The 18,080-nt window shown below is 45.3% G+C and overlaps 1 protein-coding gene across 5 annotated transcripts in view; it reads left to right on the forward strand.

The window, feature by feature from the left end:
• The window catches only part of WBP1L (WW domain binding protein 1 like), a 59,899-nt gene that overhangs the window by 15,837 nt on the left and 25,982 nt on the right, over positions 1-18,080 (forward strand). Inside the window, exon 1 of one of the 5 annotated variants that reach the window (XM_082630394.1) lies at positions 6,818-6,995. The exons of the other annotated variants lie outside the window; for them this stretch is intronic. Within the exon in view, the coding sequence (XP_082486520.1) occupies positions 6,969-6,995 (27 nt within the window). The 5' untranslated portion in view covers positions 6,818-6,968. Of the gene's footprint in view, positions 1-6,817; positions 6,996-18,080 lie in introns of those variants that run through there. 5 annotated transcript variants of the gene reach the window in all.

The raw sequence follows: 18,080 nt of genomic DNA on the forward strand, positions 1-18,080 counted from the left end.
CTTTAATAAAATGACCATGACGTTAGCCCTTTCCTTGCGCCTACCACCATTGCACCAAAAGTGGAGTCTCTCTCTACCCTGCCCTAAATTTAAATATAAGTGAAGGATGAAATCAGATTTAGTGGGGACCTTGAAGACTACTTTTCCTAAATGGAGTTCTCTTTCCAAGTTACATGTGAGAGTGTATCATGTAGTTGGTGTGACCTAGGTCCCCCCCCCCTTTTTTTCTTATTCCGATCTTTGGTTTAGAGAGCAATTTGTGAGGAGACGTGAAATATTTCTGGGGACAGCCCTGAGTTGTAGCTTGCTGATTTTCATGTAATTCTTGGCTACTTGACAGTTTGGTGAACTGTTTTCAGGGCAGGAAAAATGAACCTAGCATTTTGGTATAAAAACAAACAAGGCTGCTGTTGTACTTGATAAAGCTGAACTTGCAGATACAGCAACAGCACACTTAACCATCAGTGACAGCCCCCTGTCAGTGGTGAGTTTCGGAGACCCCTGGACTCTCCAGAGAGGGCAGTAAATGTTTATCCATGAAGGTGATAAATATCAGTGGGGTGATTGATTGTCAGCAGTAAAGGATTTTCTTGTTAGGGGGCAGAGAAGCAAGAGGCAGAAGCCTTAGGAAGCTGTTGTAAACTGCTTTCAGCTTCCGCTACTTTGATTTTTCTCTTTTTATTTTTATTTTTAAAAAAGCTTTTAAAAGTTTATTTGTTGTGATTGTTTATGAGCTATTTCTATATATATATTTTTAAATTTATTTTATTTATTTTTGGCTGCGTTGGGTCTTCATTGCTGTGCATGGGCTTTCTCTAGTTGCGGTGAGCTGGGGCTACTCTTTGCTGTGGTGCGAGGGCTTCTCGCTGCGGTGCGAGGGCTTCTCGTTGCAGTGGCTTCTCTTGTGGAACTCGGGCTCTAGGCACGTGGGCTTCAGTAGTTGCGGTGCGTGGGCTGCTAGTTGTGGCTCGCGGGCTCTAGAGCGCAGGCTCAGTAGTTGTGGCACACGGGCTTAGTTGCTCCGCGGCATGTGGGTTCTTCCCGGACCAGGGCTTGAACCCATGTCCCCTGCATTGGCAGGCGGATTCTTAACCACTGCGCCACCAGGGAAGCCCTGATTTTTCTCTCTTTTTAGAAGGCTAAGGCTGTACCATTGCCAAGGGTGTCTTCTCTCCACCTTCCACATCCCCCCCACAAAGTCAACTTCAAGATTTATCATATTTTAGTAGTAGTCATCAGAAAGAAAAGATATGCTGGTTACAGGTACTCAGTAAATATACACATGTATGCATTGTACCTCCAGCTGATCTTTGCCTATCGTCTGCCTTTCTCAGATGCCCCGTGTGCCCTTGTTTCCATGCTTTCAGTCATGCTTGGCCCTGCTTAGTGTGTTCACCTTCTCCCCGCAAACCCTACATGATTTTTAGTTAGCCATCTCTTGGTAAAACTTCCTTTGGCCATTTTATCCCTCAATAGCTTCCCTTCTTCAAGCCCTTCGTGCACTTACCGCCTCTACCCCTCCCCTCACATTTGTTGTAGGGTGCCTACGTTTGTCTCTGTGTCTGTTGTCTTTTCTCTCTAACTGTGTAATCGAATAAATCAATCCTCCAGGGCAAGACCAGTTCATCCAGTGTTGCATCCTTCTCATCTCCATGGTATATCCCGGGTGGCTGGTTGCAACTGTGACTATCATGTCACAGGAGAGGGGGAAGTGACGGGTATAATATCAAAATACTGTCTCCATGCGTGTTCAAGCCATTCTGGAGTCACACAGACCTGGTTGTAATGCTGGCTCCACTGCTTACTAGCTGTGTGTCCTTGAATGATTACCTAACGTCACTGAAGCTCATGTTTTTCATCTGTAAAATATGAGATATCAGCGTAGGTTAAGATCCTCCCTCTCTGAAATATATCATTTGATGTTTAGCAAGTGATTGCAATTGAGGGCTGTTTGCCCAGACAACTTCTGGGAAGACTCAGTACAATAGTAGGAGAGCATCCACAGGTTTTCATGGATGCCTTGTAGAAGAAACAAGCCCTGTGACTTGTAGAACTCCTTGTCCTGCTCGGAGCCCAGGAGAGGTGTGTTTTCTTGCCTCGGCAGGCTTGCTACACGTCTGCCTTTGTCCAGCCCCAGGACACAGATCATCTAGTGTTCTTGGTTTCTGGCAGCTGAGCAGTCTTTAACATTTCTACTTGGCAAGGTTCTGCAAATCTTTGTTCTGGGCTTGGAATTCTTCCTATGGCATTCCCCAAAATAATTACTTCAGGATCCTTTTATTGATGCCAAGCCTCGCATTCATGACGTGACAATATCTTGGTTTGACTTTGATTGTGGCGCTCCCATTGGTTTGGGGGTTGGGTTAGTATTCATTTCTGTGTTTTTTGAGTCAGAACTCTAGGGCATTTAAATGTGCTTGTGCACAACCCGAGAAAGATAAGAAAGGTCTTTTATTTTTATCTTAGATGTTCTGTGTCGGCCTAGCAGCCTCTACTCAAAACTCCTGGAAATAAAAAGGCTTTAGGTCTGGAGATTATCTCCTGCCCTAGAAGCCTGGCAGTTGCTGTCCTGTTCTGACAAAACCCTCTTTCTTCAGATTCCTTGATTGCGAAATGAGAAACTCGGGGGCCCTCAGCCCTAGTCTCCTTTAGCCTCCACTGGCCAGATGACAAGCACTTCACCAGGTTAGTTGAGATCCAAGGCATGGAAGACCTTCCATGCCAGCTTGCTCCTTGTGTGGGGACCCATTGTGTGTTGGGAACATATGAGAACTTAAGGACTTCCCCAGTCATTTACCTCACAGAGCTCAGCCCCAGAGTGGGTCAGAATGGGAGTCCTGGGGCCCCAGCACCCTGACTCCATCCTTGGGAACATCACTGTCAGATCCGGTATAAGTGACAGTCTTATAGACAGGATTCCGGAGCACTGACCAGGGACATGCATGTCTGCTCAGCGTTCAACTGACCCTCAATTCTGGTTTTTGCCTTATTGGCAACTTCTGGTTTAATATCATGACTCCTGTATTATTGTAAAGGAAAGAGTCTTTGGAGCCAGAGACTTCATTCAAATCCTTGCTCTTCCTCTGCCTACTGTGTGACCTTGGGCAAGGTCTCCATATGCTTCAGTTTCTGCAACTGAACAATAAAGATAATAATACCTACATCATGGGGTTGTTGTCACATTAAGTGAGACGTTGGTTAAATGAAGCCCTAGCACAGAAGCTGGCTTATTGTCAGTAATAAACAAATAACTGCCTCTCCCTGCCTTCTTCCCAGAATTTAAAGATTATAAATGCATAGGCTGCTTAGAAAAAGTTGCCAAAAGATTCTTAAATCAAGCACAGTGAAGGAATGAATTCCACTAGCCATGAACATATATGCTGTTGCAGTATGTCTTCTTTTTTTTTTTTTTTTTTTTTGTATTTATTTATTTTTGGCTGCGTTGGGTCTTTGTTGCTGTGCGTGGGCTTTCTCTAGTCGCGGTGAGCGGGGGCTCACTGGGTCAGTGGAAGGATGTCTCAGACATTGCTTGGGGCCATAAACAGTTGTTAAACTGCGACATTTTTTTTTGAATTTTATTTTATTTTTTTATACAGCAGGTTCTTATTATCTATTTTATACATATTAGTGTATACATGTCAATCCCAATCTCCCAATCTCCCAGTTCATCCCCAAGGAACACCCCACTTGGTGTCCATACGTTTGTTCTCTACATTTGTGTCTGTATTTCTGCCTTGCAAACCGGTTCATCTGTTCCATTTTTCTAGATTCCACATATATGCGTTAATATACGATATTTGTTTTTCTCTTTCTGACTTACTTCACTCTGTATGACAGTCTCTAGGCCCATCCCCGTGTCTACAAATGACCCAATTTCGTTCCTTTTCATGGCTGAGTAATATTCCATTGTATATGTACCACATCTTCTTTATCCATTCATCTGTCGATGGGCATTTTGGTTGCTTCCATGACCCGCCTATTGTGAATAGTGCTGCAGTGAACATTGGTGTGCGTGTGTCTTTTTTGAATTATGGTTTTCTCTGGGTATATGCCCAGTAGTGGGATTAAATTGCAACATTTTGACAACATAATCCTGCTCCATCCCCGTTTAGTGTGACTTTTCCTTTTTTTTTTTTTTTTTAAATTGGTGAATTCAGCATTGAATTAAATTCTGCATTGTCAGGCATATGACCAAAATGGTTTGAAGAAGGATTTGACTTAGCTTTGGTCCACCATGTATGAACCTGGATCACTTACATAAAAGAACCCTTTTTTCTCAGACTAGCAGAAATTGCTGATTATCCTCTTGCCTCTTATATCCCCAAACTGACTGCTGTGTCCCTGGGTTATAATTTTTGTAGAGCATGAAGAAAAGTGAACTCGCCTTCCTGGGAATGCCTGCATTTGCCAATTCAGCTTCTTTTTCTCCTCATCCCCCAAATCTTAGCGCTCAGTGAGGGTTGGTCAGGGACTAGGGGCAAGGAAAAGTAGATCAGTGAGAAAGAAGCCATTCTCAGTTATCACTTTGTTAGAGTATATGATGTTGTGCTCAGTGTAATGTTTTGGGTTTAATGCTGCCTTGCACAAGGAACTTACAATCTTATAAGAAGATAAAAGTAGGCAAATGCTGATTAGAAACACTGTCTTGAGTAGCATCCATAAAAGGATGATTCATTAGGTTGGGAGGAAATTGGGCCGCCTGTGTTGCAATTTTGATAATTTAGATTGAACTTTCACAAGATTATTTTTGGATTTCTAATAATTTTGTTGCAGTTCCACTTATTCAGAGATGACTGCTGATAAATATTATTTGGAAATGTGGAATGTTTCCTTTGCCCATTAGAGCAAGGGTTCTTGACTGTTTTGCTCATGGTGGTATCTGCAGCACCTAGACCAGTGCCGTGGCACACTGTGGGCATTCAATAGGTGTGGAATGAATGAATGAATAATTATACTTATGCCATGTACTCTTTCTGTAGAGCTGCAGGTGTCACCTAACTCTCTCTTGTTAGGTAGGTTCAGACCAGAGTTGCCCAGGAGGGGCTGAGGATGCCCCTTCCTCCAGTTTGATTGTCAAAGTTAATAACGCTGCATGTGTTTTGAGATGGTCGACGGTTGCAGGGAACTGAGGAAATGAAAGGAGGGCGTTGGAAGCAGCCTCTTCTCTCTTGTGCCTCGATGTCCAGGCCTGCCTGTCTGGCAGTTCGGCCTGTATGTAAGGGTAGCAGCAAGGCATGGGATAGGCTGGATGACCGTGTCTTGAGAATACATATTTGCTGAAGAATGGCTCCCTAGTCCCCAAACACCTGCAGCAGCAGAAGCCACTTCACCCCTCTTCCCTTCTGCAAAGCAATGAGGCTGTGAGTCATTTTTTTGTGAGCCTCCAGGAAATGGCCCAGCTGGCTTGGCTCATTCGTTTCCTTGTCAGGAAAGTCGATGTGACCTTGACCGTCAGTAGACCTGCAGCAAGCACATTGTGTGTCTGGCTGGATTCACTAAGTACTTTTGGCAGCTCACCTTGCTGTAAGTGTTATGTACTGCTAATTTATTGTCCTAGGTGGAGGTGAAAGATACTAATTTGCAAGAATCATTTCTGAGTTACCTGGGTCTGCTCAGCACAGTGCCAGTCCCACGGGGGCCTTTGATAAGTATCACTGAAAGAAAATTGTTGCAGAAAGTAAAAAGAAAGATGAGATATACTTGCTTTGAGTGACAGAAATATAATTATTAGAAAGTAACTTTGGGTTGATAAAGTTCCTCTGAAGATGTTCTCCTTGAGAGTCATTTCTACAAGTCCAAATCCAAACACAGACCTTTGCCAGTGTTGTCTTTGGTAGAGGATTCAGGGCTGGAGGGAGCGACTGACCTGCTGTTCAGGGAACAGTGGCCAGATGAGAGTTGGCTTACACCACTGACTGGGAGAAGTCAGATGAGGACGCCAACCTTATAGAGAGCCGTTTTCTGCATAAACTGAGCTTAGAGAAGAAAGCCTGACAAACCTAAGGTGGTGAACTTTTCAGAAGCAAGAGTTGGTTTAAATATAGATGATCTGCTTCACTGGCAACTTGGAGGCTGCGGTGGGACTTGTTGTACCTTTTGTAAGACAAGTGAGGAAAGATGTTGGCACCTGTACACGCAATTTGTTTATGAAATATAAACTCTCCTGTCCAAGCGAGAGCTTGAGAGGTCAGAGCCCAAGGTAGCAGGTCCTGCCTTCGCTGGGGGAGGGGTGCCTCTCCAACCTGTCTCTGTGAATTGCATCCATCCCTAGAGAAAGTTGAAACAACCAGGCCAGAGTGCACTTTTATTGAGCACCAGCTCTGGCAGGGGTGGGGGGAGGAAAAGTTTCTGTGAAACTGACAGCCCCTGGCCTTCTTTTCTTTCCCAAGGAGGAGAAACAATACCTTGGGAGCTATTAGAATCCAGTCGTTATTCGGAGAAGTGTAGCTCTTTTCAGCCTTAGAGCCTTGATTTATGTACAGCCCAGCCTGCTCAGAGCCGATGGGAGCGGGCAGCGGGCAGCAGCCCCCATCCTCCTCCTGCTGTGGGCTCCAGCCCTAGGTGGGTCCAGGGCAGGCCTTCGTAGGTTTGCAGCACATCCTTCTCAGTATTCCACAGCAGCAGCTGTCTGGAGTTTTTTCTGCCGTGCCTGAACTGATGTCATTTCCCCCTTGGCAGACAGCTTCAGCTTTGCTGCGTCTGAGATATGTCACGAGAAAGTGGGGGTGGGTCGGAGCCAGGCGGGGGGGGTGGGGTGGGAGGCTGGTTGGGGGAAGCAGTGAGGAGAGCAGGAGGCAGAGTGCCTGCTTGGTCCCAGGAGTCTGTTTACTTTCTCCTCTTTGCTAAGGAAGGCCGGTTAACCGGGACCGCTGAGTACCAGGCCCACCAGGGAAAATGCTCATTCCAAGACCTTAACTTTTAAAAAGCCCTTTTTTTCCCAACGTTAGTGTGGACGATGCTCTTGCAGGATGCCTTTCCTTTTGGGTCTTAGACAGGTAATGGAATGGGTGGTCCGTGGATCGGGTTCGGGAAGGGAAGAAGGGTGGGAGTTTATCATCCTGCTGCTTTGGGCGGAGGGAACCTTTTACAAAATGTCTCGCAGTTAAAGCAGGCCGGCTCCCACAGAATTTTCCAGTCTTCCTTTCCTGCCTGCTAGTTGGTCCTTATTCCCAGAGCCACCGTGTTCTTAACCCCCTACCTCCCCGAGGTCTCCCTGGGGCCCTCCGTTCTGATTTTCCATTAGCACCATAAAACCGTTACCAAAGCCTTAGGGAGGAAACAGTTGAGTGAGGCTGGGGAGGGGGAGAAGGCAGAGCGGGATTCTTGATCAAAACCCCTTTTATTCCTTCTCCATTTTGGTTTGGCTAGTTAGCAGAGATTCCTTCACAGTTCCCCGGTTCTGAAGAGATTCTGAGTTGGGGTCGGGGCCTTCTTTTACAGGGTAGGGCGCCCGGAGGCTTTCTCCTCCTCAGCGTGTGGTCAGGGCTGCGTGACTGAGGGATGGCCTGAATGCCTCAGAGGGGTGGGGGTGGCACTGACCACATTTTGGCCTTCCTGGCCGAGTTTTCAAAGCCAGCAGACCCCTGTGGCAGAGACTCGATTGCTTTGCGCGCGGCTGTTTGAAGTAGGGGCACTGAATTATAGCCGATAACCTGGCGTGGAATGAGAAAACAGTAGCGAGCGACCAACTGCGATCTTCTGAGAACACAGCTGCTGCCAACTATTTGTTCCAGGGCTTCTGAGAGCTGGCCACCCCTGCCCCCTCTTTGGTCTGAGAGGCACGTCTGTATCGGAATGTGTAACTGTAACCAGTGGCGGCTGTAGGAGGGGGTGGGGACAGACACACACCCTCTACTGCCTGTTCCAGGGGGAGGAAAAGCCACAGATGTGATCAAACCAGAAGCCTTAGAAAAGAAAGTCACTGCTAGGGACTGCTGGTTTAACCTCACTCTTAGGAAAGTACTAGAGTCTGCCTTGGGTTGCCTGAAATTCTTTTAAAAGTAAGCTTTTCTGAAAAGCTCCGCACGTTCCATTACTGCTCTTGTTAATCTTCAGAGTTCCTTTGATGCAGCCGAGCGTTGGGGGCCCTTTTTGAGCACCTCCTCTGTCCCTCAAGAAAGGCTGTCCTTTTAACCCACGGGCAGGGTAAGCCCTGGCAAGGATTTTGAGCAGCGTTGGAAATAGGATGGATGAAGCATCCCATGTTATGTCAGCAGGCGGGGGGATAGTGGCTGGAAACTGCCTGATACAGTGGAAAGAGCAGGGCTGGGGAACCAGAAAGACCCAAGTCCATATCCTGGCTCCCCACCTGGGTCTCAGAGGCTGCTTAACTGCTCTGAGCCTCATCTTTGAAATGGAAACAGTATAACCTACTGGAAGAGTCCTTGGGAAGATTTCACAAAAGAATATTTAAAACACTAGCACCTTGGCTGACTGAGAATAGGCATTTAGCAAAAACGTAAGGAAACAAGAAGCTAGAGGACTGGTTCCTTTACAGAGGTGAAGGATATAGTGGGCAGGAGCTCTTGCCCTGGGATTTGGTCATTGTGCATTGACTGAGACTTGGGAGGCCACTGCTTACTGTCCCAGTGTAATTTACTATCAATCTTGCTCCTGTCCAGTAACCTCTGCTCAGTTAAGTGAAAGGATGCAGAGGTAGGTGGAGTGAAGAACTGGGTTGGTTGTGGGGAGCATCTCAGAGGATCCACAGCAGGTGAATCTTTGTTCTTGTTTCTGAACGGGTTCCTGATAGAGGGCCGAACTAGAGGACCTCTTGAGGCCCTTTCTGCCTCAGGCTTCTGTGATTCAAACTTTGCCTATGAAAACCCTGAGTATTTTTGGTGACATAATTTTGTATATTTCTAGCATTTCTGTGTCTGACAGTGTAACTGTTTTTTATTGGAGCTATGTAAAAGCCAGCCTTCTAAAGATTACTTGGTGATAATTCTGTTTTTAAGAAAATGACACAAGACATATATGCTGTTAGTCTTTATCATACATAATATATATATGTGCTTTCATATATTATTTCCCTCTTAATCCACGTAACACCCCTGTCTTACGTGGTAGTGTGATTCTGTTTCTACAGAAGTGCATGCTGAGGCTTACAGTAGGTAAGTAGCTACTTGTCCAGAGTTGCTCAGCTAGCCAGAGAAATGGTAATCGAAGTTCTGTTTGTTTGTTTGTTTTGAACCCAGGTCTTTTAATTTGAAAGCCTGGTGTTTTTCTCACTACCTATCAGTATCTATGAAAGTGGAGTTGGATTAATGCGTTGTTCCAGTTGGGGCATATTTTCTGAAGGTTGTTTCTAGGTGGCCCAGGTACAAGATGAGACATTTGTCTCTGAGTGCCCTTTTACATTTTACTCTGTGGAAGATTCTCATGCATGCAGCATCTACTGAATAATGCCTCTGCACTTAATGAATGCGAACTCGGCACAAAGGCTAAATAAAGCACAATCCTTACTTCCAAGGAGCTCATACTCTAAAGCAGTAGTTCTCAAAATGCATAAAAATCACCTGGGAGTGGGGCTTATTAAAATGTAGATTCAGTAGGTGTGGGCCCAGGGCCTAGGAATCTGCATTTCTGTTCCATTCCCCAGGTGGCCCGGACCCCGGCGGTGTCTGGCCCCACTCTGAGCAAACCCCACCCCCACCTGCACTTTAGTAGCTGGGAAATAATTACATGACAATGTGCTAAAGCCCGAAACTAGAGGATCCCCAAGGACTAGGACAGCAGAGGGTGGGAAAGCATCTAAATCAGGCTTGGGGAGGGGGGTGGGCACGGAAGGCTTTCCTGAGAAGGTGATATCTGATCTGAGTCTCAAAGGATGAGGAGGAGTTTACCAGACATATGAGCTGGGGAAAGAGCATTCCAGACAGATCAGGTTGGGAGTGTTGTTTTTGTTTTCTCCTGCAGATGAGAAGGGAAACTGTCATCTGTGAGTCTTGGTATTAAGTATGCCTGAGACAAAACAAGGATCTCGGTTCATCTAGTATTGGTGTCCTTTATGACACTGAGAAAGAGGGAGGCATGAGGGACCTTCAATCTAATAATGAGTGTGGCATGAATTCAGTGTCTGTGAAGGGCAGATAGGCCTCAAGGCTGTATTAGTTCTTCCAGTCAAGGGACAGTTAAGACAGCCCCGTGGAAGCTACAGTGTTGTCTAGAGAACAGTCTTTTTGCGCTTAATGGGGCTGAAGTTTGGAAGAGAGTCAGCTACTGAACTTTTGGGCTATGGCACCACGTGCCAGATTTTAGATACAACACACAGTTGAGCATGCCATCCCTTCATTATCTGGCAAGATCAGAAAATGAGTTTTCTGGTTAAGAGGGAATCCATCCTGTATACCTCACAGATGGATCACTGATTTTCAGAGAACAAGATTGCAACAGAATGTTCTTGGTCTGCTGATTTGAATGAATTCTATTTCATGTTTAATTCAGAAGGTATTGATTTTATAATGCTGAAGGATTCTTATGACCGACATCTATATCTGAAAAGTATTGAGCACATGTTCTACTCAAAGCATGTTGTGGATACAAAGAGGTATCAATAGAAACTCTATCCGTGCCCTCACAGTCAGGCAGGTGGTGTAGAACAAGCACGCAGGTGATGGAACGTTAGGCAGGTGGCGGTGGGCGAGTGACAGTGGGAATGGAGTGGTACAGTTCAGAGGTGTGGAAAGGTGGCCTTTGCAGGGGGTCCTTTCCACAGTCCAGTGGTCTCAGTTGTTGCACTGTGGGTATGTGGAAGGACCAGTTGATGGAAAGTTCTAGTTGCTGAAATGCAGGCTAGATCCGTCAAGACAGGAATTTATATCCTGTACCTCGAATGTTGCCTTTCTCTGTGGGAAAATTATCCCCCAAATTGCCCTCACTGATGAAATGAGATGATCCCTGATACTGAAATGAGTAGTCCCCAGTGAAACTGGGGTGGGTCTGGGGCCCGCTCAGGCAGTGTGCCCTTGCCCAGGTTGGAATGTATGGGTAGAGGCACAGGGGGCTGTTGGTATTCTTGAAAAGGCCCCTGCTTGGCCTGGTGCTGAATGTGACAGGGCAGCCAGAGTGTTGAACCCCAGTTACTCCCTGGACACAGGGAAGGCAGCCTGGGGCTGCAAGCGCAGGAGCCATGCCCAGGGAGAGGGTAGACGGAATTTGCCAACTTCCAGTTTAACCCCTACACTGCTGAATATCAGCCAACGTTGACATGATACTTTGATTATTTTGTCACAACAGCCACCCATCAGGTAGGAGGTCTTATCTCCTTTCACCTGTGAGGCAGCGGAAACTCAAGAAGTTCTTTATTCACGATCACAGAGCTAACGTGTGGCAGCGGTAACTCTGGAGGCCACGTCTCCTCAGTGCTGTCCTGCTGTTGCACATCGCTGGTACGGTTCCCGCACCAAACCTGCTGCCAGACCTTGTCCCTGCGGCCCTGTTCTCTGCACGGGACTGAGTGTCCCAGTCACCATTACCCTCCTGTGTGTGCTAATTTTAATTAGCCTCTCTACCAGGTTCAGGACAAAGTAAGCAAGACCCTGCTGGAAGGGAACTGGCTGTATATATTATAAATGCAGCAAACACCAAGTAACACTTGTTTGTACTACCAGAGGTGGAAGCTAAAATTCTTTTTGGAACTGATTTGTAACAATCAGTGAAAACTACAAGCGACAGCTCCATAGAACACCTCAGTTCCCTACAGTCACCTAACAGAAAGGATGGTTCTTGTCCAAGCCCTTTCAGGTGACTTTTTAAACACCCCCCAACCCCCCAACCATCTCTGTTGCAAGAAGCTGCTTTTTTAGAGGAATGTGCTTGTTTTTCATCACATTCTTGTTATCAAAGCAAAGAGAAACCAGTGAACTGGACAGTAACTTGGTGGAAAAGAAGACTGTATCTGCTGATTTTGAAACTTTTATCCAGGATGGAGCCAAAGAAAACATTCACTTCCTCCAGTAATATCCCATGAGTTTGATCCACCCCCTCCCACCCCTTTTCCTTGAAGAGGTAAATTTTAGTCCAGGAAAACAATAATTTGGGACTACTTGGAGGAAAAAAAACCCCAAAAACTGTGCTATAAAATTCCTTCCCCTGCCCTGACTACCCAGCAGCTGGATACCAGTTCCTCCCTGGCACTTCTTGACTCTATTTGTTGCTAATTTGTAGCAACAGTGAGTTGAAACAGCCCTGCATTTGACCTGGTTTAGCCATTTCTCTGCCCCCCCTGTAGCCATTTCTGCTGTGGGCAGGGCTCAACTGGACTTGAACGTGGACCTCACAAGAGGCTTCTGTTGCTAAAAATGGTGATTCAGTCCTAGGTGACTTGCTTGACCTGTCTTGTTCTTTTAACTGAAAGAGAGAGGAGGGGCAGTGGCAGAAAGCTATATACATCTCAGTAGAGAGGGAGACAGGCTTTGAGAACGGCCGGCCGGAGTGTGACACAGTGACTTACTTTCCTGCAAGTGGCGTTATGTTTTGCTGGGACTGTGTCTCACAGAAGACATTGGTTCCTTTGGGCATTGCATGAAGGGGGACAGAATATTCTTTATTGTTTGGTTCTCTTGCTTAACACACATGCTCTCAGGAGCTTCCACTGAACTGTGACACATGGTCTCATTGTTTTTTTTTAACATCTTTATTGGAGTATAATTGCTTTACAATGGTGTGTTAGTTTCTGCTTTATAACAAAGTGAATCAGTTATACATATACATATGTCTCCATGTCCCTTCCCTCTTGCATCTCCCTCTCTCCCACCCTCCCTATCCCACCCCTCTAGGTGGTCACAAAGCACCTAGCTGATCTCCCCGTGCTATGCGGCTGCTTCCCACTAGCTATCTATTTTACATTTGGTAGTGTATATATGTCCATGCCACTCTCTCACTTTATCCCAGCTTAGCCTTCCCCCTCCCCGTATCTCAAGTCCATTCTCTAGTAGGTCTGCGTCTTTATTCCCGTCTTGCCCCTAGGTTCTTCATGACCATTTTTTGTTGTTGTTTTTTAGATTCCATATATATGTGTTAGCATACGGTATTTTTCTCTTTCTGACTTACTTCACTCCGTATGGCAGACTCTAGGTCCATCCACCTCACTACAAATAACTCAATTTCGTTTCTTTTTATGGCTGAGTAATATTCCATTGTATATATGTGCCACATCTTCTTTATCCATTCATCTGTTGATGGACACTTAGGTTGCTTCCATGTCCTGGCTATTGTAAATAGAGCTACAATGAACATTGTGGTACGTGTCTCTCTCTCTTTTTTTTTTTTTTATTTATAAATTTATTTATTTATTTTTGGCTGTGTTGGGTCTTCGTTTCTGTGCGAGGGCTTTCTCTAGTTGCGGCGAGCGGGGGCCACTCTTCATTGCAGTGTGTGGGCCTCTCACTATCTCGGCCTCTCTTGTTGCGAAGCACAGGCTCCAGACGCGCAGGCTCAGTAACTGTGGCTCACGGGCCCAGTTGCTCTACGGCATGTGGGATCTTCCCAGACCAGGGCTCGAACCCATGTCCCCTGCATTGGCAGGCAGATTCTTTAACCACTGTGCCACCAGGGAAGCCCCACGTGTCTCTTTTTGAATTATGGTTTTCTCAGGGTATATGCCCAGTAGTGGGATTGCTGGGTCGTATGGTAGTTCTGTTTTTAGTTTTTTAAGGAACCTCCATACTGTTCTCCATAGTGGCTGTATCAATTTACATTCCCACCAACAGTGCAAGAGGGTTCCCTTTTCTCCACACCCTCTCCAGCATGTATTGTTTGCAGATTTTTTGATGATGGCCATTCTGACCGTTGTGAGATGATATCTCATTGTAGTTTTGATTTGCATTTCTCTAATGATTAATGATGTTGAGCATTCTTTCATGTGTTTGTTGGCAATCTGTATATCTTCTGTGGAGAAATCTCTCTTTAGGTCTTCTGCCCATTTTTTGATTGGGTTGTTTGTCTTTTTTGATATTGAGCTGCGTGAGCTGCTTGTAAATTTTGGAGATTAATCCTTTGTCAGTTGCTTCATTTGCAAATATTTTCTCCCATTCTGAGGGTTGCCTTTTCGTCTTGTTTATGGTTTCCTTTCCTGTGCAAAAGCTTTTAAATTTCTTTAGGTCCCATTTGTTTATTTTTGTTTTTATTTCCATTTCTCTAGGAGGTGGGTCAAAAAGGATCTTGCTGTGATTTATGTCATAGAGTGTTCTGCCTATGTTTTCCTCTAAAAGTTTGATAGTGTCTGGCCTTACATTTAGGTCTCTAATCCATTTTGAGTTTATTTTTGTTGTATGGTATTAGGGAGTGTTCTAATTTCATTCTTTTACGTGTAGCTGTCCAGTTTTCCCAGCACCACTTATTGAAGAGGCTGTCTTTTCTCCATTGTATAGTCTTGCTTCCTTTATCAAAGGTAAGGTGACCATATGCGCGTGGGTTTATCTCTGGGCTTTCTATCCTGTTGCATTGCTCTATATTTCTGTTTTTGTGCCAGTGCCATACTGTCTTGATTACTGTAGCTTTGTAGTATAGTCTGAAGTCCAGGCGCCTGATTCCTCCAGCTCCGTTTTTCTTTCTCAAGATTGCTTTGGCTATTCAGGGTCTTTCGTGTTTCCATACAAATTGTGAAATTTTTTGTTCTAGTTCTGTGAAAAATGCCAGTGGTAGTTTGATAGGGATTGCATTGAATCTGTAGGTTGCTTTGGGTAGTATAGTCATTTTCACAATGTTGATTCTTCCAATCCAAGAACATGGTGTATCTCTCTATCTGTTTGTATCATCTTTAATTTCTTTCATCAGTGTCTTATAATTTTCTGCATACAGGTCTTTTGTCTCCTTAGGTAGGTTTATTCCTAGGTATTTTATTCTTTTTGTTGCAATGGTAAGTGGGAGTGTTTTCTTAATTTCACTTTCAGATTTTTCATCATTAGTGTATAGGAATGCAAGAGGTTTCTGTGCATTAATTTTGTATCCTGCTACTTTACCAGATTCATTGATTAGCTCTAGTAGTTTTCTGGTAACATCTTTAGGATTCTCTATGTATAGTATCATGTCATCTGCAAATAGTGACAGCTTTACTTCTTCTTTTCTGATTTGGATTCCTTTTATTTCTTTTTCTTTTCTGATTGCTGTGGCTAAAACTTCCAAAACTATGTTGAATAATTGTGGTGAGAGTGGGCAACCTTGTCTTGTTCCTGATCTTAGTGGAAATGGTTTCAGTTTTTCACCATTGAGGATGATGTTGGCTGTGGGTTTGTCATGTATGGCCTTTATTATGTTGAGGTAAGTTCCCTCTATGCCTGCTTTTTGGAGGGTTTTTATCATAAATGGGTGTTGAATTTTGTTGAAAGCTTTCTCTGCATCTATTGAGATGATCATATGGTTTTTCTCCTTCAATTTGTTAATACGGTGTTATCACATTGATTGATTTGCATATATTGAAGAATCCTTGCATTCCTGGGATAAACCCCACTTGATCATGGTGTATGATCCTTTTAATGTGCTGTTGGATTCTGTTTGCTAGTATTTTGTTGAGGATTTTTGCATCTATGTTCATCAGTGATATTGGCCTGTAGTTTTCTTTTTGTTTGTTTGTTTGTTTTGCAGTACGCGGGCTTCTCACTGTTGTGGCCTCTCCCGTTGCGGAGCACAGGCTCCGGACGTGCAGGCTCAATGTCCATGGCTCACGGGCCCAGCCGCTCCGCAGCATGTGGGATCTTCCCAGACCCGGGCACAAACCCGCGTCCCCTGCATCAGCAGGCAGACTCTCAACCACTGCACCACCAGGGAAGCCCAGGCCTGTAGTTTTCTTTCTTTGTGACATCTTTGTCTCGTTTTGGTATCAGGGTGCTGGTGGCCTCATAGAATGAGTTTGGGAGTGTTCCTCCCTCTGCTATATTTTGGAAGTGTTTGAGAAGGATAGGTGTTAGCTCTTCTCTAAATGTTTGATAGAATTCACCTGTGAAGCCATCTGGTCCTGGGCTTTTGTTTGTTGGAAGACTTTTTTTTTTTTTTTTTAATTTATTTATGGCTGTGCTGGGTCTTCGTTTCTGTGCAAGGGCTTTCTCTAGTTGCGGCAAGTGGGGGCCACTCTTCATCGCAGTGTGCGGGCCTCTCGCTATCGCGGCCTCTCTTGTTGCGGAGCACAGGTTCCAGACGCGCAGGCTCAGTAATTGTGGCTCATGGGCCTAGTTGCTTCGCGTCATGTGGGATCTTCCCAGACCAGGGCTTGAACCCGTGTCCCCTGCATTGGCAGGCAGACTCTCAACCACTGCGCCACCAGGGAAGCCCCTGGAAGACTTTTAATCACAGTTTTAATTTCATTGCTTGTGATTGGTCTGTTCATATTTTCTGTTTCTTCCTGGTTCAGTCTTGGAAGGTTGTGCATTTCTAAGAATTTGTCCATTTCTTCATGGTCTCATTCTTGGTTTCAAATACTGCCCAGCCTATCCTGTGGTTTTCTTCAAGGATTTAGAAATCCCTGGTTACCCCCAGGCAGTGGTGTGAATACCTGTGACCTCCCACTCCTCAGGGTGTGGCTCTGGAGTGTGGTGGGGAGGCCCAGGATAGGCTCAGACCGGCTGCCAACAAAAATAGAATGTGCAGTCACTCCCCTGCATCGGGAGTAAAGTTCCGGGTTGATGGGCCAGGCTCAGATTGTGCTGGGTTACTGTAAACCTATCATGGCCAGAGAGCCTTTGGTAGGTCCTGCAGTCATCATGTGAAATCACATTGCCACAGCCCTGGCCTAACTCTTGGAGGATCCCTTCATGCTGCTGCTTGTACGGCGTAGTGAAGAGTCACAAGGAGCATGCAGGAGGACTAGCCTTTGGGGTTACTTGACCGTTGGTCACCAGGATTAGTACTTTCTGAAGGTTTCTGCGTGTCTGATCCTTTGCTAGGGTAGGTTCATTTATGAGATTGACTTCATCCTTGTCTCAGGGAATTTACAGAGTGGTTGGGGAGCCCAGGGGACAATCAGGTGACAAGACTGGGTGGAACACAATTCTGCGTTAAGTTGTGTGGTTCAGTTTGGCTGGAATGGTGGTTCGAAACTGGAGGCAATTTTGCCTCCCTCCCCAAGGGACATTTGACAATGTTTGGACATTGTTGGTTGTCACATCTAGGGGCTTGGGTGGGGTGTTGCTACTGGCATCTAGTGAGTAGAGGCCAGGGATGCTGCTAAACATCCTACAAAGCACAGGACAGTCCCCATGACAAAGAATTATCTGGCTCCAAATGTCAATACAGTTGTCCCTCAGTATTCACAGGGGTTTGGTTCCACAAGCTCCACGGATAGCAAAATCCGAGGATGTTCAAGTCTCTTACGTAAAATGACTAAGTCCACTTGGCCCTCCTGCATCTGTGGGTTCCGCATCTGTGATTCAGATTGACACTGAATTGGGATTGACACGGCCTGGGATTGACACTATGGATACCAAGGGCCAACTGTTGTGCCAGGGTGGAGACACTCTGGGCTGAAAACTACTGCTGCCTACTGCATGGCACTCTGCTCAGGAGGCAGTCACAAGCCACAGGCGTCAGGAAGGGTGGACTGACATGTTTTAATAACGGGGAAATGGGCGTACTTTTCCCTGCTGCTTTCTAAGCAATAGGTACTTTTTGTCCAGAGATTTAGAATCTTAACATCTTGGTTGCCCCTAATCAGCAGGAACTATGCCTTGTCAAGGACAGGTATAAAGTTAATTTTTTATGGCCAGTAGATAAGTTCAAGCCCTTCTGGAACTGACATTTTATCTCTTGCTCTGAAAAATCTGGGTAACCACCCCCCAGAAGGTAGAATCTCAGAAGTGCTCAAATAACTTTATACAGCTTAAAGAACAATTAGGCTACAGTTATTTTAGTAACAGGCCATATTCCAAGCCCTGTTGCTGTGGCCTGGGTTTATTGTAATCTATTTCCGATAACATATAGAAAAGGGGGATACTAAATTCCCCCTCTTCTAAATCATGTGGCGTCTCTTTTAATTCTAAGGTGTAAGGTCTTAAAATTCAGAAAGTTCTTTAAAGTTATTCAAGTCTTTTGGAGAGAGCGTCTGGATCCGAAGATGTTTTTAAATCTTGTGTCTGTTCTCAGGGAGA

Source organism: Mesoplodon mirus, assembly GCF_964341445.2.
Source record: "Mesoplodon mirus genome assembly, chromosome: 2".
Taxonomy (NCBI): Eukaryota; Metazoa; Chordata; class Mammalia; order Artiodactyla; family Ziphiidae; genus Mesoplodon; species Mesoplodon mirus.